The following is a 26,798-nucleotide window of genomic DNA, read 5'->3' on the forward strand; positions in this document are numbered from 1 at the left end:
AGGTGCGAAGATTACTGCAGATGCTAACTGCAGTCAGGAAATCAGAAGACGCTTAATCCTTGAGAGAAGAGCAATGACAAATCTCGATAAAATAGTTAAGAGCAGAGACATCACACTGACAACAAAGGTCCGCATAGTTAAAGCAATGGTGTTCCCTGTAGTAACATATGGCTGCGAGAGCTGGACCATAAGGAAGGCTGAGAGAAGGAAGATCGATGCTTTTGAACTGTGGTGTTGGAGGAAAATTCTGAGAGTGCCTTGGACTGCAAGAAGATCAAACCAGTCCATCCTCCAGGAAATCAAGCCAGACTGCTCACTTGAGGGAATGATATTAAAGGCAAAACTGAAATACTTTGGCCACATCATGAGAAGACAGGACACCCTGGAGAAGATGCTGATGCTAGGGAGAGTGGAAGGCAAAAGGAAGAGGGGCCGACCAAGAGCAAGATGGATGATATTCTAGAGGTGACGGACTCGTCCCTGGGGGAGCTGGGGGTGTTGACGACTGACAGGAAGCTCTGGTGTGGGCTGGTCCATGAAGTCACGAAGAGTCGGAAGCGACTAAACGAATAAACAACAAATTAGGGGGCAATGAGGGGATGAAGAAGGAACAAAAAGGTATCTGAGGAGGCATCTGCAACCATTGTTAGACTATGGTGGTTTATGTTAGGAACAAGTAACAGAGGAACAAAGGAAGTATGCAATTGCCTACTGTAACTCTGTCTTGCAGGGATCATTGTATGTGTATAACTGGATAGCCATCTTTTTCATAAAACATAGGCCTATTGCAGGAATGTTTATCCTGATCTTATATATGGATATATTGGCACAAATGTCTGGATGAAGGTATGAGAGATGCATTATAATGGTTATAGCCATAGTTTTTTGTAAGTGTTAACTTACAACAGTTATGTGGGTTTTTTTTTAAATACTTGGTTAAGGGTTGCTGTTGTTGAGACACTTCACTTGTAAAATGAAGCTGTGGTCTTTCAGAACCATTGAAATTACATATTTTTAAAGGATGGGAATACTGAATATTCTGAATATTCTTTTGAGAATTGAAAAAAAGACATGTAACCCAAAAGAGGGTCAGAATAGGCTCTATTTCTTAAAAAGAACTTTTAAGTATTTAGTTGCAAATGAGATTTTTCTAAAGCAAATTTAAAATAACAATTAATGCATTCTTCAGAGAGGAGAGACCCCAAGCTTCCACTGAAATTACATTTTTGGATTCATAGTCACTGGACAAACAGAAAAATCCGTATTGCTCTGAAAGCAGGTCCTATTCCTGAACCCTGACTGATGGGGTTAAAAGGGAGGGTAGGTGGATTAAATGAGTGCTACTAGCAGAATGTTTGACTATTGTTTTGGGTACTGACTAAAGATATATTTACCTTTGTCTGTTTGCTGATACAGTTTAATTATAAAGATATACTTCTTTGAATTAAAAAAAGCCCTTTCTACTAAATTTCAAAATATTTGAAGCATGCTTTTAAATATTTTAAAACTGATCACAGTGACAGACAAGGAGATTGCTTTTAATTCTTTACGTTTTCTGGGTGTATCAGGAATATGATGCCATTATGTCAAGTCTGGATCTTAATTTTCTTCTGCCAATACTTCCTGGAGCCTACTGCCAATACCACTAACTCTGTGTCAATGTCATGTAAGCTTATACCAACACTTGTCAGTTTATTAGCTCAGTCAAACACACCTTATAACATAAATTATAAAGTTGAGTGGTTGGCAGTGGAAAGGTAAGTTTGGATAAAAAGAAATATATACCTGAAGGACCAATTCAGTAGTTTTTTTCTTTCTGAACGGTACTTAAAAATAAATATGGAAATATGACGTTTATTTTAAGAATGCAAAAATGAGGCTTGTATTGAAACAATTTAGCATCTTCATAGCTGGATAGACAAGAAGAACTATTACTTTCAGGAAAGTCAGGTCCCCCCAGGGAGAAACTACTTAATCAAAACTTGAATTTTAGGCAGAGCATTCCTTAATTTTGCTATCCACAAATTCTTTCTTTCTTGTTTGAAACATTTCCAGAGTCATCTTTTCTTGTGAATTTTCCAGAGCTGTATAATCAAACTTCTCAAGGATTTTCAAAAAGTGCATTACAGTGAAATAATGTTCAAATAATGCTTGCATATTTTAAAGCTGCTGTATTTCTCTTTTCAGCTATTTGCCATGGTTTGAGATGTACTACAAACTTCTAAATACATTGGCAGAATATTTGGCTAAAGAACAGGTAATTTTATTGTTATTAAATAGAATTGTTTTTGTGAAAAAATGCTAATCATCAACTGTTTTAAGGCAGCAGTCTTTTTTTTAAATCAAGAATTACATATATTTTCAGCTTTAGGCCACTGCTATTATTAATTTTTTTTAAATAAATAATTTAAAAACTTTTTAAAAACTTTTTTTAACTAGGGAAATTAAATGAAATGTCTATGCTAGAAATTATAAATAGGGATTAAATCCATTGGATAGAACTTGAGTGTGGACACTTTTTAATACTTTACTATAAAATACTAAATTAATTTGCTAAAGAAATGCAGGAAAGGGACACAATTTATATTAAGGATAGAGATAATGTTATTGAGTTATTGTCATTTGTTTATGCTCACTATGAGCTCCTATAGTGTATTACTGAGAAAGACACCAGTTATTTTCAAAGCGTAGATAGCTGAACTATAAAGATAGAAATCAAGACTGTAGTGATGACATTGCCTCTTCCCTGCCTCCAGCAGTCAGTCTGAACAGGCTGTGGTCTCAGAGATTGTAGAATTAATGGCATGCACATTACAGAATGTGGTGTATTACCAACCAGCAATTGGTAACCTATAGTATTAGAAGTTAGTTTATTTATTAACAAATACACATATATGCAGAAGATGTTTATGATTAGTTTCATGGCAGGCATAAAATTATTCTACGATGCTGTTGCGGCTGCTGCTGAGGATGAAAGTCCAGTATTATGTTATATAGTAGACTTCTGAAAAAAAAAACCCTAGTAATCAGTATGTAAGAACATTTATTATAGATTAAAACATCATACATAGACCAGCATTTGTTTTTGTACAGAAGGAGTAATTCTTATCCTGAAATGTGTATAGAAGTGTTGAAATAGTGGAAGGGGTAGAACCAACACCTAGTAAGACTAGAATTTCTCAATTCATGGAAAGTAGGGTCATGAATCTTTTAACTGGAAAAGGGTGTTTTAGGTATAAAATAGCTTAATACAGTAAGCATTGGGCTGGATGGTCCATTGACTGTTTTGATGACTCAGCAATATTTTGATTCTGAGTCAGCATCACACAATTCAGGCAAATTTGACTCAAAGTTTGAAATAACATTTTAGTTTGTCAAGTCTGTTATGTGATATCTTTGTTATAAAGGTTGAACAGGATATTGTATGAGAATTTCAACTCACTTTTAAATACTGAAAATGAGTTCCAGTAGAATTATTTTAAACTAATTCCTGTGAAAGGCTGTGCAAACACACACACACACACACACACACTGTATGTATATGTATGTGTGTGTGTGTGTGTGTGTGTGTGTGTGTGTGGGTTAAACTATGAGGGTTGCTTCATTTTCTGGACAATCTATCTAGATTTTCAATTCTGATGCAATGTTTACCATGTTTTATCATGAACAGGATTCCCAGCAGTCTCACAGTGGAGAAATGTTACATATAAATTGGTTCTAACACAATTGCATGTTGAGTATTCTCAGGGGAGACTAGCTTGTCTGCAACACATTGCAAGACAATATAGATAATGCAATAGATAATGAATTTATAAAATGTCAGATTGTGAAAAATTAATATGTTTTTATTAAGTTGGGATTTGATTCTGAGATTCCTGTGATTTTCTTGTTAGATTCTGACACAGAAAAGAATCTCAATATTGATATGCAGGAATTGACATCTATAGAATTCTTCAGTGCATCCCATTCTTCATGCAAAAATACCTTCTAGACTATTTCAGTATCACAGTTCAGGGTGCATAGGATAAAAGTAACTGGATTTCACACTGGCACAAAATCCTGGAATAACTGTGAACATTTCATGTCCCATAAATTATTCTAAGACTACAATTTCCTAGTTACTCATGCTTGGCTATATTTGAATTGTCTTATATAGTGCTTCTTCTAAAATGGGTTTGGATATAGAATGAATTCCTGGAGGGGCTACACTTTTGACTTTTAACTTTTTATCAGTCTGTTAGTTACTAGTTTGTTTTGCCAGATTTAAGTTATCGTGTTGATATTTAAAGTAATCTAGATGGTTTGGGATAATTTTTTGAAAGGTACAAATTTGAACCTGCTTTGGCTATTATGATCAGCTTTAGAGACTCTAATCCTAGGGACGTGATCAAATTATTTTAGATTGGTGGGCACAGTTCAGGAATGGATTGATATTTGTAGAATTACCTATCAAAAAAGATACATTGGGCCCTATCTTTATTAGTTTGTAGAAAAACTTTATAAACTATTTCTGTTTTTTAAACTGAGACTATGGACTTGATATTTAATATCACATAATATTTTAATTTTAATTCTGCTCTATTTAGGTTATAATGGTGGGCCATAAAGCTTTTAAATTATTTTAAAGGCACACAGATTGCTTTTATTATATTTTACAGTTTTCAGTGTTTTTGTCAGCTGCCTTAGAAGGCTTTACCCTGGAAATAGATAGATAGATAGATAGATAGATAGATAGATAGATAGATAGATAGATAAATCAGGCATGTGCTATGCATGTCCCTTTTATTTAGCTTGGTTGCCCTTTCCATCTATATTGTTTTTCTTTTTGTTGTATTGTTCATTTGTTTATTTTGTTGTAGATTGTACCAATATTTGTTTCATATTTTTATACCTTACTTTATAAAATGCATTTCTTTGTATATTCATATAGGAAGATGCTTTAGCAGAAACATGATCATGATCTATACAGCTTTGATTAATACATAGAAAGACTGCCATTTTTCCCTCCCAATTAACTATTGAGTCTTTCATGTGTCCATTAAAGAATAGAGAAAGAAAATGAGATTGTTTCTGTTTGCACAAAAAGTGATTGTACATATTTTTGTTGTTGAAATGTAGTGAATGTGAATGAAATTTTTGTATCTACTGAATATTTTTTTGAAAAAAACTTATTTTATATAGGAAGCTGACTTGAATGATTTATTAGAAACATGGTATAGCCATTCTGTGCCAAAGGCAAACACTCTTATCAGCTTAAATTTGGTAAGTATTGCTTTTACTATAGAAAATTGGATTCTAATTCATATATTAAAGATCAGCCTACACTGGATCCTATAATAGGTCAACTCTGTAAAGGGTAGTGAATTTGGTTCTCTCATAAAGCACTTTTTATAGATACTGGCCTTAAGAGTAAATATGTGGGTTATTATTGTGGAATGTTCTATTGTGCTTGTTCTCCCCATATAATCTTGGAGGGAGTAGCTGCTAGTTACTAGGTGAAACACCTCAAGTTTTTCTAGTTTTATTTTGAATCCCAAACTCTTAAGTTATCTCCAAAAGACTGTGCTATAACAGGTGCTGATTGTCCAGGAACTATTTATTTACTACAGTTTTGCATAGGGAATTCTGATGAAGTAGAAACTGCTTACAGTCTCTTTTATGGTTACATTTCAAAGGAAGCTTCTGAATAAATTAAAACCAACTTTTTTGCATTGTGGCTGTGTACTACAGTATTAGCTCCAATTTAGGGATTTAATTAATTAATTAATTATAATTTATTTTTCAAATTTCTATCACCGCCCATCTCTCCCGAAAAGGGGACTCTGGGCAAAGGTCCAAATGTTGACATTGGCCATAAATGATACTAATCTAATAAGTGTGCCATTATACTTCTTCAACCTATTTTTTATTTTTAGGAATTACTCTGATATCCAATATGTAGTTGTTTGGGATTAAAGAATTGGTATCTCTTTAAATGTGCTAGTGTTTGTTTTTTATAACGCCCTTAAATTTTTTTTAACAAATACCTTGTGATTTTATTACTTTTTTAATGTACAAGCACATAGCATATGAAATTTATTATTATTATTTGCAAGCCATCAATGTTTACATTATTTTATTGATTATATATGGATGTACAAATTCTTCAGATAAGAGACTATTAAATCCAAAATTATAATAGCTATTAAATGATAAACCTACTTTGAAAAGTACTTAAAAAGCTGGTAGCCTGGAATGCCATGTTTGACTGTAATCAGTATAGAATAAAGTAATTTGGTTCTCCATAAATACACTTTGTCCTTTCTGTCTCTTTCACATACTTCTCCAGGGGTCTGAATACAAAGCTGAAATCTTTTCTAGGCTCACACATTGACATCACTTTTTCATAAAGTATTTTGAAATTGAAATTTATTGCAGCCAACCAGTTTACTAGATGAATTAGTATGGAATCAGATGTTTGTTTAGAAGCCTTGTAACTAGCAGCAGTTGTGAAATAGTATTCATGATACGGGATTTCATTCTTGCAGATGAAACTCATAATACATTTCCTTTTTTGAATGTTTTTGAAGAAAAAAAAGTGAGATAAAGTATTTTTTTAAAATTGATGTAATGCAAGGATGGACAACCTACAGTGCCAGGATGTCATTTGCAGCCCCCATGTCTTCATTTTTCAGCCCCTGTAACTCCTAACCATAATGGCTGAAAATTGATTTCCTGCCATTTTGAGATGGGAGGCACATAAACCTATACTGAAGCCTTAAAATCGGCACAGTGGAGTGAAAAAACAAAAAAATTCCACTCAAATTCTCTTTAAAACCTAACCCTACTATCATGTGGGATGTGGTCCCATTGACTTGAAGCCCTTGCCTCCCCCTGAAAATGTTAGATGCAATCCTTAGACACTAGAAGGTTGGGAGTGCATCAATGTGTACCTTGATTCTTGCAAATTTAAACTTAATATACGGTGGATATAATTATTTGTTAACGAAAGAAGGGGCTTCATGTAAGGGGTTTTTAAATGCCCCTTTTCCAGAAACATTTTCTAATTACAAGCCTGCTTACAGTATATACTTACAGTACTTACAAACAACTATAATATATATCTCAGTCCTTTACCATGCCTTCTGTTGCTTTAACATTTTTTCCTTCTTTACTCTTTTTTCTGCAAAGCAAAAATAAATTCCTATGTTGTTCAAAAGCAAAAGCATAAAAATAGGAAATAATCCTGTGTCAAAGAGAAGAAAGACAAATTCCTTTAGAAGGGACCACTTTTTAAAAAGTTGAATCAGCCTTTTTTCCAAAAATGGATTTGTTCAACATTCTTTCCCATATTGGAAAAATAACAACTAGGTGTTTTTTGCAAATGAGCAAGTTTTAAAAACTCAATTGTGTATATTAGTGGTGACTGCAAAATACTCTTCACAGCTCCTTAAAAAAATTGCTTGCCGAATGATGTCTATTGATTGCAAGAGATTTATAAATGCCCCCCTGAGAAATTACTATCTTGTGACTCTGGTCTAAAGAAGGCAATCTTCTTGAATATATTTTCCGAGAATATATATTATGAGACTTGGAACTATATGTGTAAATTGTCTACTAAAAAGGGTCTTAATATTTAATAAAGTGACAATAGTTTATTCTTACACCTTTTTTGTTTATTAAAAAAATCCAGATACCATATTTTTCTCTATTTCAGTTGTTTATGTATTTCAGAGAAGGGATCTTAGTAGCCTAGGAATCAAAACTGTATTATTTTCGCTGAATATATTTACACATGGCCCTGTTGACAGTATGTCAGCAGTGTCTTCCCATCACATCTTCACTTATATTTCAGTGCCATTTTCATCATAATTGTTTAGCAGGTTGAATATTTTTCTTTTCAATGATTATAAAACCAAGCTCTCTAAAATACTGTTGAATAATTATACTGTATATCAAAAGGAAACATAAGGGAAAACCAGGAAAGGTATTTGCGATAGGAAATAATCCAAAGATGTAAAAACCCAAGGATACAAGCCATTTGGTAAAATTAAATTTACAGGTCATCCTCGACCTACGACCATTCATTCAGTGACTGTTCAAAGTTATGGTGGTGCTGAACGAAGGGACTTACATCTGGTCCCCAAAGTTATGGCTGTTGCAGCACCCCCCCCAGTCATGTGATCAAAATTTGGGCGCTTAGCAGCCCACCCACACTTAAAACCGCAGGGGCGCTTCAGCTCCCCCATCTGCCTATCTTCCCCTCATCTCTGCCCTTTTGGGTGCCCTGCACTCCACCACATACCCCTGCTGCCTCCCACTGCCACTGCCCCCAGCTGACCTTTGATGCCTGGGCTCGAGGTGCTGGATGAGGATGTAGCCCTGGATGAGCATAGCAGGGTGGTGGAGCCTCATCTGCCGAAGGGATCTTGCCAGGCCTGGCTAGGGAGGAGGCAGCGGGACGGTGAGGCACGGTATTTTCCATCGCTGGGTGAGGCAGGAGAGCCAGTGGCTTCCAACATGAGCTGCAGAGCATGCACTGGAAGTGCCCTTGGAAAACCGGTCTGCGGGCTTCAGTGCGTTGGAAGCTGCTGGCTGTTTGTGGCGTTTGCAGGAGGAAGGCTGGGCTGAGAGCAAGCAATGGGCCTGCAGGTAGGCTCTGCCAGCACTAGGGTCGCCTCCACCCCTCACAGAAGTCCTCAGGCCAGTTGCCCAGGAGCACTTCCAACACGAGTTGGAAGTTCCAACACAATCCAGGAATGGGGGGTGGAGGTGGGTTGGGGGAGTTGAAGCGAAGATGAACACAGCAGGGCAGGAGAAGTATGAGTTCCTTGCCTAACAACAGCACTGTCCTGGCCTAACATTTGCAACCGGGACTACTGGAAGTGCTGTCTCTAAGCAGCGCGGTCAGCTGATGCTTTGCCTAATGACTGCATCGCTTAGCAGTGGAAATTCCAGTCCCGATTGTGATCGTAAGTCGAGGACTACCTATTAATATATTTTGAAGTCTGCTTGCAAGAAATATTTGCAGATCATCTGAAATACATTGTTACCATTACTATTCTTGAAAAAGAATTTAAAATTCTCAATTTTAAACATAAACTGCAATGGGCCTTGCCTTTGGATAACTAGACAACTTATAATATCAGAAAATATTTTCTAAAATTTGAGATGTGCTCTTTTGGTGCATTTGAATCTTTTTTCTTTTCCATGAATTCTGTTCCTGTATGTATATACTGGAAACAGTATACTTAGTTTGGTGTACTGTAACTGTTGCTTGATTTTTCCTTTTTCAAATATTACTTGTGCTTTATTTAGGTAATTTTGATTGTTCAAAATATTTTGTCACTTTTTATACAAACATTCAGGACTAATTTAAGGAATTTGGAGATCCAATATAATGCCAGATTTGGATCCTTACCTCACATAAAATTCCAGATTAATATTGCAGAGGGATTCCTGAGATGTTAGAATTACGTATTCAAAATGGAATGTTCATAGAACCGGAACTAAACAATAAAGATAGGTCTAGAAGAAACAAACTGAACACTACATTTTACTGTGGTGGTTTGTTTTTTACTGTTTTTATTGTTTTGTAAACTGTACAGTGGCTGTATAAGTCCTTTACATACATACATACATACATACATGCATACATATATACATACATATTTAACTTCTTTTATTTAAATACTATTTTCCTCACATTCTGTCCTCTACACATCTATAAGAATGACTGTAGAAGTTGTCTGCCTTACAGCTACACAATGAAAACAGGACAAAATAACAACAACAACAACAACATCCTAATGAGAATTCTCTTACTTCTAGAATTACTATCTTAGTATCCATGTATTCCTAACCTGTTTTCTGCCCCTTAGTTAGGTGTTACCTATCCATGAGAGGACTTGTTCTCATAATTTACAACTCCTAAGATCACTCGCTGATGACTTTGTCATTTTTTCCCCCAAACTCCACCTATATAGTGTTAAGTGGATCATCTCCTTTTACATGTTTCTTCACATTCTCAAATAATTAACACTCTTTCCCACCATCTTACCCTCTCCAGCATGGCAGGCATGTGTGTCCGTTCCTCTTTGCAGTCCCTGTTCAGCCCTCATGACAAAAGGGAGGGGTCTGGCCTAGGTAGTGGGGTGGTGCTGCATGGTTGGGAAAGAAGCAGAGCAGTGATGAGTGACTTTTTTTTTTTTTACAACAAAATGCACTTCCAACTGTAAAAAACCATAAAACAATAAAGAATAATTAGATGCGTATTCACTCAACCTGTACAGATTAGTGTAGATATTTATGCCTGTTCATGGCATTCCCTAGCAGTGTGAAGAATACCTTTTCCCTTGCTGGTAATGTTCACTTCATAGTGACCAAGTGCAGAAATGATGATTCTTTCTAGTCTGTTATAAATCTGTTTCTTTTGGGAAATAAATGAAGCCTTTTGGTGTTGATTTTGCTAGATAACCAATGCCATTTCTAGCAAATATGGCTCTTGGGTCCCTAAGCAAAATGCATGATGCATCTCTCCTTTACATTCTGAATGTAAGAGTTTCTGTGCTATCTCCTTAGGAGTTTGTCTTCTTAAGGAGGGGCTTTCCTAGAGTGGATTGAAGCAGAACAGGCAGAGAGCCTTCTTTGAGCCAGCACAAGCCAGAACCCCCTACTTTTTATATGCAGCAGAAAATGACATGGTCCCAGTGGGCTGTGTGTGGCTGTGTGACAAGGTTCCTGCCTTTGAAAAATGACCAGTGGCCTGTTCTGGCACTGGGGGAAGCTCTTCATGTGGACCAGCACCACACTTTTCTCTGACACACACATACCTTTCTCTGTTTCTTTTTTCCACCCTCATATATGGACACTTTTATCTGTTCTTGTTCCGCTTACTCATGCACTCATATACACTGATAGGAATTTAGGTGTTTTTTTTTTACTAGCTGCTAGATCTGGGCTGAAAAAATCCAGATTAGTTACAAATTCTTCTATTTCTTTACTGCCACTTAATGGCTGTGTAGAATGAATCCTAGATAGGGTCGCCTCAGTCTAGAAGTTGCATCTCACATGAAGAGGAGAAAAAACTTTACTTACTTTAGGCTGTGGGGGACAGATAGGCTAGCAGTCAGACAGAAGGACAATGCACTACTTCCGTCTAAATCTCTTCAGCGCCCACTGTTGTCATTCTTGGCCGCTCAGCCTCCCATGCTTTTCCATTATCTTCTTGGCCTTGTGCATTCATGGAAGGAGGCAGGAGCATGCACAGTTGCTAGCTCATGATATGAATAGAGCAGGTGCAGTGTTGGAGATAGTAACAGGCAGAAGACGGTAGGGAAAGGAGCTCATGTTTAGGAGCTCCACATTTTCTGAAGCCCCCATATTACACCCTCCTTAAACCAGCCCAGTTAAGATTAACCCGAATAAGAATAATAATGCTACTTTGAAAGCTAACGTGTTCAGTATCCCATCAACATTCTCTTGCCCCAGTAATATTTATCCATTCAGAAGCTGGAGCCTAGCTTTTCCAGTTAATTTGATATTAAGGCTGAGTTCTGTACTTGTCAGAAATAAGCCCCTTTGAGCTTAGTGAGACTTCTAAGTAGCATTGCACTATGCAAATGAAATTGAAAGTAGAGCTGCATGGCAATCAGGATTATTTCTATTTCGAAAGAAAGTTTCCCATCCCCAACATTAGAACAAAAGTAGGTCATGAGAAATTGTAACTAATGAATGAAAGGAAAAGAAATGTAGTTCTGTATCAAGCACCTGCGGCTTTCAGAACCTTCAGTTGATCAAGTCTCACTTCAGTCAGCTTTTGTATTAATCTATTCCATTGTCTTGATAAAAGCATAATAGCATTCTGTACCTCATAATTTTGTATTTTTGTTTTTACCTTGACTAGCATTCATGCTTTATTACTCCTGATATAACTGGATTACCAACTGTTCCCGAAAGTGTAAGTTTGACTATGTTTGACTATGTTTCCAGTATTTATATAGGTTTACAAATAAATCATTTAACAAACATCTATAGAAATCTGAAATTTACTGATCAAACTCTCTCCCTTTCATATGGCTTCATTCGCCTATATGAACCGCATAATTAAGTAATAATGTCATAATAATGGATATTTTAGATAATGTGTGTATGCGTATGGGTGGGAATGGTTGTGTGATTTTATCTGCATTTATGCAGCTAAAATAATTTAGCTAAAATGGATGCAAGGATTTAGTTAGGATTTACGATGTGTATACAATTGGGGTTTTAAATAAATAGTTATAGATAATACGATAAACTCAAAAACAAGCAGTTTAAGAGGCCTGCTTTCTGAAAATATAAAACTAATCTTGGACACATTTTCAAAATGTGCAAATGATAGTAGATGAATTTCAGTTAAAATGCTTATTAAGGTGACAAATTTCTTTAAAAATATTATTTCCCCCTTTTAACTGGCAGAAATACATTTATATATCACTCGGTTACCATTATTAATGTGTTAACAGACTTCATTCTTCATTAACTAGAGAAATCTTACTGAATATTTTGTTGCTGTGGATGTGAATAACATGCTACAACTTCATGCCAGCATGTTGCATGAGAGACGCATCATTATTACCTCCAGCAAGCTAAGCACTGTGAGTACTTCACACTTCTCTTTTCAAGTAGACTATATTGAGCATCTCACAAAAAAAGCTTGCAGATCTCGGTAGATTTAAATATGTTCCTTACATACTTATGAGACAATATCTACATACTTTTTTAAAAAAGATGTCGTTTTAATCTAACTCTTGAAGCACAAAAGTCTGATTGATACAGGCTTACCTAAATACATTAAGGCGGGTTAATTACTTTTTGTTACCCAGGGATGAGAGTTCTTTAACCCTCTAGAGTTCATTTCTGTGTCTTCCATCCTATAAAGAATTCTTAAGGGCTATTATAAGATCTTTATTATTCACTTGTGGGTTATTCCATTGGACCTACTAGAAAGAAATCAAAGGGCCATGATAATAGCTGCTATCCTAAATCTAGTAATAGGTAAATTCATCTTAGTAGCAGAGTAGTGTTCGGAGAAGGGATACTGTAATGACTCTGGTTTTGAGCAGCTCTTCAGACTGATAATGACTTACTATTCCAAATAGTCTTTTTTTATTACAGGTTTTATGCCTCTGCCTAGGCTGAAATGGCATTCTTGTGTCATTGCAGATGGAGCTAAGATAAAGGGTGTGCTGTGTTTATCCATGCCTAAATCTTTTGATAGTCCTGTTTGTTTCAGCTTTTCCCTTGTGGTGTCATTTATAACTCTAAATCCATCACCGTTACGTTGAAAATAACATTGCCTTCATGCCAGTGGGCATCATTTGTATCTGCATAGCGTCTGTTTAATTTAAGTCCATAAATAAATTTCTTAAACTCCCTCAAACCCGTTGCTTTACTTAGTTTTCAGTCTGATAATAAGTACTTTAATACCAGACTTTAACCATGTGAGCCCTGTACTCTGATTACATTAATATAGGGAAAATAAGGTAAGTGGATGTGTTAACATTTTCAAAAACTAATGCTCATTGAAAGATAAATCCATTGCAGAAACAATATTAATTTTAATCACTTTTAAAACCTTTTTGAATGATATGTTGGCTTTATATGTGGAATATAAATCCTTAGACACTTCCCAAAATAGAAAAAAGCTGCCCCATCAGCAAATTGCATTTATTTCTTCTTGCAAATCGCTTAGGAAGACTAATGATAGCACTTTCTCCTTTTCATCCTTCTCCTTCTCCTTAATTTTTTTTTTAAAGAAAAGGGAGATAAATATCTCATTTAGTTGGGGAAAGTAAAATGCCCACAAAATATAATGTTGGTGTTGAAAGAGACATTTTTTCCTCTCTTCGGCTAGCTTGGTGAAAATTTAACTCAAGTGAATCAAATGCAGAAGAGCATCAGACATTCTGCCAGGTTATTGTTAAGATTGACCTTTTGCAATCAGAGTTTTAATGAACTTCCTTAAGAGCTCTGAGATGCCTTTTTCCCATCTTTGGAACCCTCTTATATCACACCACATGGCACAGTAAACTGCACAGGGATTGGTAGCTTAGAGGACTTCCCTTTCCATAAACATTTTTATATACTGTATAAGCAGGTATGCAGTGAACAGCACTCCTAATCCAAAGAAGGGCAGGAATAGTTTCTCCATTTTTGTCAAACCTGGATGTGCACTAGAGTTATAATTTTATACATAAATAAGTTTAGTTTAAAAATGTTATATTTAAATAGTTTCCTCAGTGCAGCAACTTAATCATGAATTGGATTACTGGCAGCACCTGGCCAATCGTGGGAGACCTTGAAAACAAGCTAAGCAAGCTCACACTCGATCAGTTTGGATGTGGGCTAGTCTAGGAAGTTAAAGAAAACATCCTAGAGAATGCAATGGCAAAACACTTTTCTTATTTCCCAAAATATTATATGAATATGTTGATTTCAACTTGAGGGTGTCTTTACCTTTTTGTTTCCTTGATAACTGGAGCAGGGTTTAAAAGCTTAAATCAGTAAAATCCTGCAAAGAGTCACCAACCTGTGGTCAACAGTGCAGTCTATCAATTATATTCTTAGGTTACAATAAAATAAGCTAATAGCTTTACAGCTAACTACAGCATGAAGATGCTCCTTTAACCATTTTCAGAGGATGTTCCTGCAGTCTCATCTTCAGCCCAGTGTCAAGGCAGCTTAATTTTATTTAGCAGTTCCAATTTAGAAAAATCGTTTTGTGTCTTTTCCTGACAAAAGTCTTGCTGTACAAACAATCTGTGACACCTCCTCAATGATTCTGGTGATAATGCTGTCAGGGCTAGGATCTGCCCAGTGCAAGTGGCCACTTGGGCTAGTGCAGGAGCTCCCCTTCCATCTATAGCCTGTGTCCTGTTGTTTTGGGGTTTCCTATTTTTGGCAGTGGAAGAGTCAATTTTTTCCACCTGGGCTCACCTCTGTATTTGCTAGGTCTCCAATCACATGAAGCTCATCTGCTGGGCAAAGAGCTACTTCTCCCTGTATCTTCTGCTACCGTTCCCAGATCTGGCACGAGGTTGGGAGGATTAGCAAAAAAAGCAGAGGGCAAATGGCTATAGATGCCAGATCTCCAATTCATGGGACTGATCTGTCAAATGAATTGCCTCCTTCCCACCTCACATGACATTCCTTGAGAGCTGATCCTCAGCTTGTCAGCCTTGGAAGGATGGCAGGAGAAGAATGGACTCTTCTTGCCTGATCTCCAGCCCCACATACAACCAGAGACCCAATGGGGAAAGAGCCATATCTTTTCAGTCTCCTGACAACCTATGGATGTGATTTCAATGCAAAGTATTCTCACTTTTAAGGAAAGATAAATACAGAAAATTTCATATTAAATATAAAATTGCACATTGATTCCTAAAGCTGTCAGTTATTTTTAGTATTTTGTATAGATCAGGATATTTAAATAAGAGTGTATTACCTCTACAGAGAAATGAATTTTTCCATATATTTCCTAGTAAGGCTAGGAGTTTTGCTTTTTTATGTAGCCAGAAAAGAGTGTTAGCAATTCCCTTCTTTTGCTGAGGGAGTTGTCCTTTATCTTTGGAGGTTAACTTAATACCAAGTGTTTATGACAGTTCATGCAGACTGAATTGTTATGTCACCTCCAAGTTATCAGCTCAGTTTCGGTTCACTATCTAAGGGCAGTAGGACCAAGATCAAAACACATAATTCAAGTTCTCTCCTTCTCAAGCTCTCCTTTTTTTCTGGAGGAGGGGAGTGCAAAATTGTTGTACTCTAATCCACAGTTCTTTTACATCTAGCAACTCCGTGCCACTAGATTGTGATAATAAAGCACTAGACTTGCTATGCATACAAATTAAAAAGAGGAAAAGTCTGAGGTCTCTGAGGGGTTGCTGGTGGAAAGCAGCAGATTTTGCTTAAAAAAAGTATGAGGAATTCCACTACTGATCAGCTTCCCAGTTGTTAGCATGTTTGCATTTCTTACTTTATAATAGCATTTTAAGCTATCAGTAAATGTTGTGTGTCATGTGCATATTTACTTACAGACACATTTCTTTATTTTACAACATTTTATGCTGCCCACTCACATGACACACATACATACTATATGCACACTGTACTTTTTAAAGCTATTAGATTATATATAATAGCTTTAATATTTGTGGGTGTGAATTCAGTATTTTTTCCTATCCTTAAACTAGTGTGAGACGTGTTTTCAGAAAGACAGTGCTAGAGCATTGATTTTATGCCTGTTGTAGACAGGCATGAGAAGTTTGGGCCCCAAGTGAACCTGCTGTGGTACTCTACCAGAACATCATGCTGTAGTCTTGTGTATTCAAAGCAAAGGAATAAATCATGATTTTACAACAGTGCATCAGTTGACTTATTGCTGTTTTGTGACCACTGGATAGGAAGGATTGCTGTTTAATGCCATGTCATTGGTTCTCAAGTCAGTCAGGCATGAAGGCTTGTCATATGCCTCTGTAATTGTACCTCTCCAGACTTCCTCTAACTAGTCAGCTGGGGCTGTGCATTTTGTCTCCAACACCCAGCTGGCCTGTGCCTGACAGGAGCCTTCTCATCATCCTGTCAGTAATATGTTAAGTAGTGGGTGTCTGTTTTGGGGCCTTTGCTAGAGAAGCAGGTGGAAAGGATGCTGTGCTTCAATGCAGAGGTCGAAATATCATCTCTCCTCCCCTGTATCTTAAACACATGCACATGCACAGCATTTCCTTATCCGAGGATGGACCAATAACTTTGTAAGTATGTTCTAACTGCATAATCTTGGATCTTCTCACAGAGAATTTTTCATCTGAATAAAAACAGAAGGAAGAGGCTAAAAATAAGAAAGTAAAGAAAATAATGAGTGATTCATTGCAGTTGGGAGGGTGTCATTTCCCCAACCCAATAAATCAATTATGACCATATCTTCTGTGAGGGAACTCTTAGCTAGTTGATATCTGCAAATAAGATACATTTCTTCCTATCACTTCTCCTTCCTTTGACAGACTTGGTATTTCATTTAATGTTGTCACGGGAATTGAAAACATTTGAAAGCAGCAGAGCAACTGACCAGATGCTAGGAAATGCAAAGCAAACCCCATTTGTTACAATTGCATTAACCTTCGACATGCTCGTCTTCCAGCTGACTCTAAACAAGAGATTCATGAATATCTTCTAAATCCAGATTGTGTAATCTGATACCATAACTTAGTTACTAATAAAATAACTTCTTGATGATTTTTATCACTTTTCTTTGGATGTAAGCTATATTTGCATTGATAACCTTTTCATCAAAATGCTGAATCATGCTTTTAAAACTTGATCAAATGCTTAGAAGCAAGGCTGGGAGGGGGTGAGATAAGAAGGGAAGAAATGTTTGCTCCACAATCTGCTACCCTCATGTATCCTCTCAATGATCACCCCAGAGAGAATTCATTCTCGAGACCCAAAAAAGTTTTCCTCCTCTGCTGTATAAGTTCAAAGCAGAGCCCGAGGATTGGTCTTCCTTCCACCATTGGATCATGTGAATCTGCCCAATTCCATGCAGTACCCAGGCCTTTTTTGAATCAAGCATTGTCAATTACTTTATTTATATGGCTGCCCTTCTTGCCAAAGCGACTTTTTATGAGTTTCTGAGTGAGAATAAGCAAATCTGAGAAAAAGAGAATAATCCACTTTACAGTAATTTCTGTGCCTCTTGTAGCTTCTGTTTCTGATTCACTTTAATAAAGAAATATCAGGCCTGACAGAAACCAAAGGGATTTATGTGCCACTTTTAACATACATGCCCTCCCAAACCCATGTCCAAACAATAATTAAAACACAAAGTGTTTTAGAAAGCAGAAAGCTACTGTCTCCGTAGAATAGTTGTTCCTCAGCTTTCTTTCAAGATTTATCTTTATTCATTATAGGCATTTATATGGAGTCCTTTGAATAGGCAACATACAAGTACTTAAACATATGTACATACTGCTCTAGTTGAAGAATGTTATGCAAAACCTTCCAATTTGGTTTAAACAACCTTAAGTCTTTCTCGAAGATTTGTATATGTTCAAAAACTGCACTTCCATTGTCTGCTGTATCAGATGAATCTCACAGGCTACTGCTGGTAACATTATTTTTATCATTCATTTATATACTACCTTTCCACTTGGAGAAATTCACAATATTATATAATAGAGGAATAGATGGATCTTGATTGTTGCTTATCAGATTTTGATATTTGACAAGACTGTCCAGTAAAGGATTTGTCTAGATTTCAACATCTGCATTTACTTATTTGAGATAAGTCTTGGTATTATTATTATTATTATTATACACAACAACGTGAAATCACAGCTGCCAGTTCTTTAGCTGGTGTTGGCCTTCATTCGCATCAAGTTCTTCCCAAGAACCTAGGATGTCATAATCTTTCGATGTGGTTTATGTGCGGATCCAAGCAGTGTGGCCTTTTGTAATTGACAGATGGCAATTTTGTCAATGTGCAGATTTTCTAAGTGCTGTCCAAGGCTTTTTGGTATGGCACCCAGTGTGCCAATAACCACTGGGACCACCACTGCCAGTTTATGCCATAGTCTGTTTTAGCAGAAATGCTGACTATTACAGTAAAGGATTTGTCCAGATTTCAACATCTGCATTTACTTATTTGAGATATGTCTTGGTATTAATATTATTGTCATTATTATCATCATCATCATTATTTTGAAGGCATGGGTTCCAAGGAGTGCTTTCTGTAGGTTGATTTGTGCCATTTGAAAGTAATTTTAGAAGGTCAGAAAAAAATTGTGAAAAAGCACTTCCACATACAACTGGCACACTGTTTAGTTTAACCACTATATTATCATTTCAGTAAAAGTCTACTACCAAAGGAAACTGACTCCTACATTCTCTACTAATTTCAAATATTTACTTCACTTCCATGATACTCTTAAAGGTACAGTAGTGTTTGCTGTATAATAGTTAGCTGCCTTATATTTTGCTGCATTTTTAATTTTTTTAAAAATAAGCATAAATTAAATATTTAGACTATAGACAGATGGTTACCTTCTGTCACTTAAAAATGTTTTAATGTGTTTCATTTCCCTCTGTAGCAGTTTTTTGTTTATAGTTGCCAGTGTATTTATTTTGACATATTTTTTTTTTCACCTGCAAGGTTGCTGAAATAGTTTGCTAATAATAACTTAAGTGAAAAAGAACACCTCTCTCTCTCTCTCTCTCTCTCTCTCTCTCTCCCTCCCTCCCTCTCCCTCCCTCCCTCTCTCTCTCTCTCTCTTCTTGTCCTTTTCTCAGAATAGCATCCACAAACATCATCTGTCAGCAGGCAGGGTCTACAAGGCAAAGAAATATAAAGGAACCTTTAAAACAAGTTCAGCTCTTGTGATTTCACCATCATTACATGCATCTGTCTTGACGATAAAATGAAAACGGTTTACTATTATCTTTTCTTGGGATGTTTTTTAGTCTAGGCCAGAGCCCTCAAAGTCTGGCGATCTCCTACCCAAATACCAACCATATCCAATCTTTCTTAGTTTCTAAGCCTGCTGAGCTTAGCCAACCATTCCCACCTGCTGAGATCCAGGCTACTACTGAGGTAATTCCTATGATCCTTATCTCTGGGAATGCATCCTTTTCAAAAATTAACTTTTTACCAAACCTTTTCAACAACAGTTCTTTGAAATGGGATGGAGAGTAGAAAGTGACCTTGGCAACATGTATAAATGGACCAAATTGTAGATTACACCTACCATGTGATAACCAAAAAGTTGGCAGCTAAGAAGTATTTAGGATGAGTCACAAGTAGGAAACTATTGATGAGGTCAATTTGAACATTTTTAATACTATTTTCCAACATGACTCATAGTAATTTGCCTGTTTCAGAATTTATTACTTGTCTGAAAGTCTAAGAACATTTTAAGCTGCCCGTCTCTGGACTTAACGACTATTCATTTAGCAGCTGTTCGAAGTTATGATAGCGCTGGGAAAAGTGACTTACAACTGGTCCTCGCACTTACAGCCATTGCAGTGTCCCCATGGTCATGTGATCAAAATTCGGGCCCTTGGCAACTGGCATGTATTTACGAAGGTTGCAGCATCCTGGGGTCATGTGACATGCAAGCAAAGCAAAATCAATGGCTTGCTGGAAGGAGAGCCACATGATTCATTTAATGTCAGCCCTTCCAGGTAAACCAGACAGGAAACATGACTAGATGAACTAATTCTACTTTATTGTAAGGCTACATTAGCAGAATCTTGCAAGTCTAAAAGTACAAATCTCCCGCCCTCCTTATTTATCACTTGAGTGGTCAGGATGGGTCTTTCCTAAGTTTCTTCTTTAGACTGTTACCCTCTCTTGGACTGCCTTTCCTTTTATCTGATCGGTCCCTAGGCAGCATCTCTTCCCTCTGTTCTCCAAGGTCACCCTCACATTCCATCACACTTAACAACCATGGTGATTTGCTAAATGACCGCACCACTTAATGATGAATTTTCCTGTCCCTATTGTGGTTGTAAGTTGAGGACCACCTGTATAGCATGCATCTTAAAACCAACTCTGGCTGGCTTACAATCAATAAAACAATAAATACAATCATAAAACAAAAACCAATAAAACTAAAAAACAGGAAAAAAAAAACTGGTGCGGCAGCCACACTTCCCTGATGCAAGTCACATTCTCTTCCTGACTTCACCCTATCCCAGGGCTTGAGGGAAGAGCTCCCAAGAGAGTTTCTGTCCCCACCCAGCGCTAGCTACCCATTGAAAAAGCAACCACCAATTTCTCTATGGATTGTGTGGTAGAGCAGGGTTTGGAATCTTCCCGTGGGTATATTAATCTCTCATTCTCGTGGAAAGTATAGAAGATCAAGACATCAGTATTATTCTCAGAGGCTGTGTCTGTAGACCACTCCTCTTTTCTCCCTGTTTTTAAAAATAAAAGGAAAATTAATTATGAGCCTTGAGAAACACTGGTAATATGGAGAGGAGGAGGGGGAGAGTAATCTGCTCTTTATCCAGATAAGATTTCCCCACTAGACTTTGGCTTCAGTCCCTCTTCTCTCCTTGCACTGCTTATTTTGTACTAGTGTATGGGCAAAAGGCAACAAGCAACCATTCTTGTCCTTTGGGGCAATGCTTTGGTTCCTTGAGGCTACTGGAATTTTTATGACGACATCAACCAACTTAGTCACTAGGAAGAATGTAAAATTATTTATCAGACATGTCAGACTGGAACCTTCATCTCTTCTGTGATGAGATCAGTAACTCTCTCTTCCTCCCTCCCTCCCTTTTATTCCTGTGATTACCACTCTCAGACAGTGGAAGAACAAAAGACACAAGTGACCAGCTTACACTAGGTCCCAATTCCTGGGGTAGGAATTGGGACCTAGTGGGTAGGAATCAGAGAGGTCCATATACCACCAGGCAAAGCTGACTTAAAATAACTGGGACAGGAATTTTTCCTTTCCTTTCCTCCTTTGGACCTATGCCTTGCATCCTCTCATACTTTCCCTCTGTTCATGAGTGGTGCCTGGGAGAGGGGCACCATCTGCCCATCATACTTAAGTCATTAGCAAGCTTAGTTGACAGACAGTGGGCACTCCAAGCTGTCCTTACCCAGTTAGGAGATAGAGAAGGAGGCACAGTGAAGGATTGCCTTGTAAAACATCAAAGCCATGGGAATATCAATCTTTCAGTGTCCTGGAAGATACAGAAGACAAGAAATCAGTATTCCCACTGCAAAAAGCTGCCAAGGTTGAGAACAAGCTGCTTATGAGTAGAAATGTGAACTGATTTGTATTTAATTTCAGCTTGGAGTTGGTCTTGGAACTGGGGTGGTATATATGCATAGGGCTTACAGTAGGTTTAGTGTCAGAGCCAAAAATAGCTTTCTGGAAAGTACAAATGGAGAAAGTAAGCAGTGTTCTGGGTCATAATGCTTCACTTCAGCATCTATAGTAGCCTGATTCTGGAATCATTGTTACTGTTAGGAGCTAGTTACAGTATCTAGTGTAGGACGAAAGTACAGAAATACAGCATTCCAGCAGAGAACAGAATAGAATTCACATGTTGGTTTATTTATTTCTGCAATATGTTAGAAAGCAGAAGGTTGTATGTAGGAACAATACAAGATGAGTTGGTATCCTCTTCTGGATTTGGCAGACATGGTTTTTTATAAAGAAAAAGAACTTAAACAAGTCTAACTCTCAGTCCTCTATATGATTAATCTCTCACTGTGGAATCCTAGTTTCTAATTTGGGTAAAATGTGGCTGGTTTTTCTCCCCATTCCGACCATTATGTATTCTCTCTGCATTGTCGTCTGGCCTTCATGCTTTCAGTTGGCTTTTAGCTGAGCTAAATTAAAAACTTCATCTGTCTGGACTATACAGAAAGGGAACATTTTGCTTCTCACTTGTAAAAGAGATAAAGCAATGTCATTTCAGCACTTCTTGTTTAATCCAGAAATTAATTCTGTGAGGATAGGAAGAAGAATAAGTTAAATTAAGCTGGAGATATAGCTGTAGAACAGAAATACTAATTTTTTTTTTAAAGCATGTGTTTCAAAAAGTTGAGAATGTATTAAATATTATGCCAGATTGAGGGATCAGTTTACTAGATTAAACAGCAAAGCAATCTTGAGTAAAAGAAAATAATGTGGACATAATTGTTGGGATAAGAATATGTAAGAATAAAATTGTTGTGGCATTGAGGAGCATAATGAGAGAATAATTAGTAATCATCCAGAAAAGATGATTATTGGATTGAATTTTGCTGTCTTAGATCAAAATGATTTTAGGATTAAATATATTGTATTTTTCTAATATAAAGGTAACTTACTTATATATCTGTGTTCTGCAAGGATAACCACCCATGAAATTAGCAATACCATGTTGCCCATTTGTTGATTTAACATTTTCTGGTCATGATTAAACCAAGAAATATAAAAAGTTGCTTTTCATTAGGCTTTTAAGTTTTCTGAATATGCTAAAAGTTTATTGATAATTTCTAAAAATAGATAAAGAAAATTGCTTTTGTTTAAAGCACTTTATTAAAGTTTAGCTAATAAAGCATGGGTGTGAACATCCCTTCATATTAAGCAGGATAATTGGGCCAGTCACCCTCTCTCAGCCCAACACACCTCCCAGAGTCGTCATCATAGGGAAAAGAGGTGGAGGAAGAAGCATTAGGTATGTTTGCTGCCTTGAGTTATTTATAAAAATAACAAAGGTGGGATAGAAAATACCTAAATAACTAAATAAATAATGGTTACCTAGCAAAATGAACAGGGAGTTGACATAAATTCAAAAGATGTGCATTTTATTTTTGAACAAAGAAATATGCTGTTTAAATGTGCTAGAAATATATGTAGTTGCAGATTAATTTACTACAGGAGTATTTTCCTAATTTGCAGTCACTAATTTTTATAAACATCCTTCAAATTACTTATTCATGGTTTTACATAAAATTGCTAAAATTACTTAAATACAGTTTTTGTGGAAAGCTGAATGCCAAGTGATAAGGAAATTGTTTCTGCATGATATCCAAGGTAACTGTTTTCAGATTGTTCATTTGTATTATATGAATTTAATTAATAAACTTATCAGAATAAGTCATCTTTTGAAAATATAAAAGCTAAAATGCTTTCAAGCCTAGATAGTAATGTGTGTTCCAATATCATGCTTACTGTATGTATGCATAACATAATTTATATTAAAGATGTAAGCAAGTCTAGTTTGGAGTCATATCAAAAACTGAAATTTATGCTTATTAATTAATTTGTTGGTAGAAGACAAATGTCCAGTGATTTTACAACGTATTCCTGCAATAGATGTTGAGGGATAAAATGTTTCTTAATGCCCTTTCTTGCATCCAGACCGCAGAGTCTCATCATCTTAGGGGCATTAGTGGAATGGTATAGCTTAAGCATTATGGAATTGCATTCCTTCTACATTTCTGCAGCTCTATTTAATTTAAAAAGTAAGTGTCATTTGTGATGCTTCTTCTATATTTGCCTTGTGCTGCCCCATCAGACAATCACATTGTTCCCTATTTGCATCTTCTTACCTGTTTCTTTAGAGGTTGCAGCACTCATGAAAGTGGTCTTGCTGGCAAAACAGTGTATGCACTGTCAAGCCATATAGTATCTAACATTAGTTTTCAGCTTAATGCCATTTCAAATTAGAGAAGAGCTAGACAAAAATATCCCCAAACAAAATATAATACAGTTATAGAATACATTGAGCAATGAATGGAATGCTTTGGATAACTTTAATATCAACAGTGACAATCCTTGCATTTTATGCTAATGTCAGTCCCCAAAGTGCTATATCGGATACCTAGCAAGAATTTCCTTTTTAGCTTTTTTAAAATACCACATTGCATATTTCAATCCAATCAAAGAGACATAGGATTTATTAATAGAGTGTTTGTTTATTTTTGCTTCTTTCTTGCCATGGAAGTATTCATCAGTTTGGCAAATGATTATTTATTATTTATCTATTCGTTGACAGACAGAATAGAAATGTAGTTATTTTAGACTGGGAATGTTGATGGGTACCAGATAACAATATACTAGGCAATTTACTACTTGAAACTGCAAAGACGTTTGCAAACTGATAGTTTTGAAAAAAAAAACATACTTGTGTCATGGATCTTTCAATATGAAGTATCACATACAGGAGCACTTCACACTGGAACATGTTTTGTACCTTTCATGTGTACAGAAATAATTTTCAGGTGTGAAAAAATGTGTTATATGTAGGGCACTCTGTGTGCTACATATCAGTTATCTACAGGAAAAATGTTCTCATTCAATGTACGTTTCAATTTTTAAAAAGATTTTTATTAAAGATTTTCACATAAGTAAAAGATAAACATGGTATTATATAGAATAAATTAAGAAAAGAAAAAAATACAAGAAGCAGTGCAGATAGAAAAAAGAACAGTTATATAAAGAAGTGACTTCCAATCTTCTTTACAGCACTTACAAACTTATTCTCTTCACTCCTTCTTTAAAATTATAGAATGGTTCCCTTCTTCCCATATTCAACCCTTTTTAATTAGTAAATCCATAAATCACCAATTCTTTTTTTTCCCCATTTTCAGTAAAAAATCCATAAGAGGTTTCCAGTCTTTTATAAAAGTACTTGTTGTCTTATCCCTGATCAAACAGTTCAATTTTGCCATTTCTGGAAGTTCTGCCATCTTCCCATTTCACTCCTCCATTAAGGGTATTTCAGTAATTTTCCATCTTTGTGCATATAGTAGTCTCTCTGCGGTTACCATATACAAAAATCTTCCATAAGTCTTTTCTAATTGGTTACCCATAAGTCCCAATAAAAAAAGTTCTGGTTTCATTTGAATATTGGTCTTTAACATTCTTTGTATCATCATATATATTTGTATCCAGTTTTTTTTTTTTTGCTCTTTTGCAAGTCTACCATGCATGATAAAACGTCCCTTAATGTTTTTCACATTTCCAGCATTGATTAGAAGTACCTTTATACATCTTAGATAATTTATCTGGTGTCATATACCAATAATATATCATTAAAATTCTCTTAAATTGTAACACAGTAAGTGACTTTCAGACCATTTAGCCACATTCTTTCCCATTGGTCCATTTGTGTGTTATAACCAAAATTCTTAGCCCATATTATCATTCAATCTTTAACTTGTTCTTCCATTTCAAATCTCAACAAAAGTTTATACATTTTAGCAATCACATGTTCATTTGTACATGATTCAATTTCAAATTCAGTCATTTTTCAAATGAGAGTATCACCAGGCATGATTTATGTCCTTGGTGTACTTGAATATCAACTGAAAGTCTTGCTGTGGCAGAAAAGATGCAGGAATAAACATGAAGACGTACAGATGAGTAGATTGAAAATTCAATTCAAGCCAATTTTTCTCCTTAAAAAGAGAAGAAGAGTACCCAATCATCCTCAACACTCAAAGCCGCATCTAGTTGGTACAGATGAGCAGTTGCAAATTGAATTACAGAAATATTTTTAAAATTCAGTAGCATCTGGATTTCTTCACATTTGAGAAATGGTAAGATAAGTACAAGTACAGAGTGATTTCAGTGATCAAGGTTGAGTAGAACAAGTTAGATGTATCGAAATTACAATGAGAGCCAAGAAGAGAATTCATACAGGGACGGAAGACAGCCCTATGAGTAGGAGTCTGAAGTAGTGGTAAGCAAGACACATAATAAAAAAGTAATGTTTAAGCCTTGCTATATATGGAATACATACTACTCTAAGCTTTAAGCAACTTCAAAGCAGCCTGTTAAGGAAATATTTGTATCTGTAAACCTTTGCAATGAACAATCTGGCTAGTGGATTTCCTACAACTGGATAAAATGTTACCATCCCTGATCTTTTGAAATCTGGCATGTGTTCCAACATAGTCCCTTTATTTCTATTTTCTCTATAAACAGCTTGTTAGCTTTAGAACCTTATCTGCATGGTTCTTTTATGTTTTACCTTTCAGAGGAATTTTGAATATGCAGATATTGCAGTTAATATCTGCATAAATCAGAAGGAGGCTGGTAGCACCTTTTTAGGCTAACAAATTTTATTAAAAGGCATTAGCTTTTGTGAACTGCAACTCACTTAATCAGATGCAAATTTGTTAATTTGCAAAGGTAATGCTGATTTTTGGCTTCCGTAGACTAATATGAGGCTCCTATAATGTCCATAGTTACATAAATGAATTTCTAATTCAAAACCAGTGTTGTTACAAATAATGAGATTTTGTAAAAGAGTAATTATTAGAATGTGAGACA

The 26,798-nt window shown here is 36.1% G+C and overlaps 1 protein-coding gene across 1 annotated transcript in view; it reads left to right on the forward strand.

Moving 5' to 3' along the window:
• DENND1B (DENN domain containing 1B) overlaps positions 1-26,798 on the forward strand; it is a 200,761-nt gene that overhangs the window by 94,020 nt on the left and 79,943 nt on the right. The window contains exons 6-9 of the mRNA XM_063298387.1: positions 2,188-2,257; positions 5,182-5,262; positions 11,885-11,938; positions 12,507-12,617. Coding sequence (XP_063154457.1) covers positions 2,188-2,257; positions 5,182-5,262; positions 11,885-11,938; positions 12,507-12,617 — 316 coding nt within the window. The remainder of the gene's footprint in view (positions 1-2,187; positions 2,258-5,181; positions 5,263-11,884; positions 11,939-12,506; positions 12,618-26,798) is intronic.

The sequence above is a fragment of the Candoia aspera genome, chromosome 3 (genome assembly GCF_035149785.1).
Source record: "Candoia aspera isolate rCanAsp1 chromosome 3, rCanAsp1.hap2, whole genome shotgun sequence".
NCBI lineage: Eukaryota > Metazoa > Chordata > Lepidosauria > Squamata > Boidae > Candoia > Candoia aspera.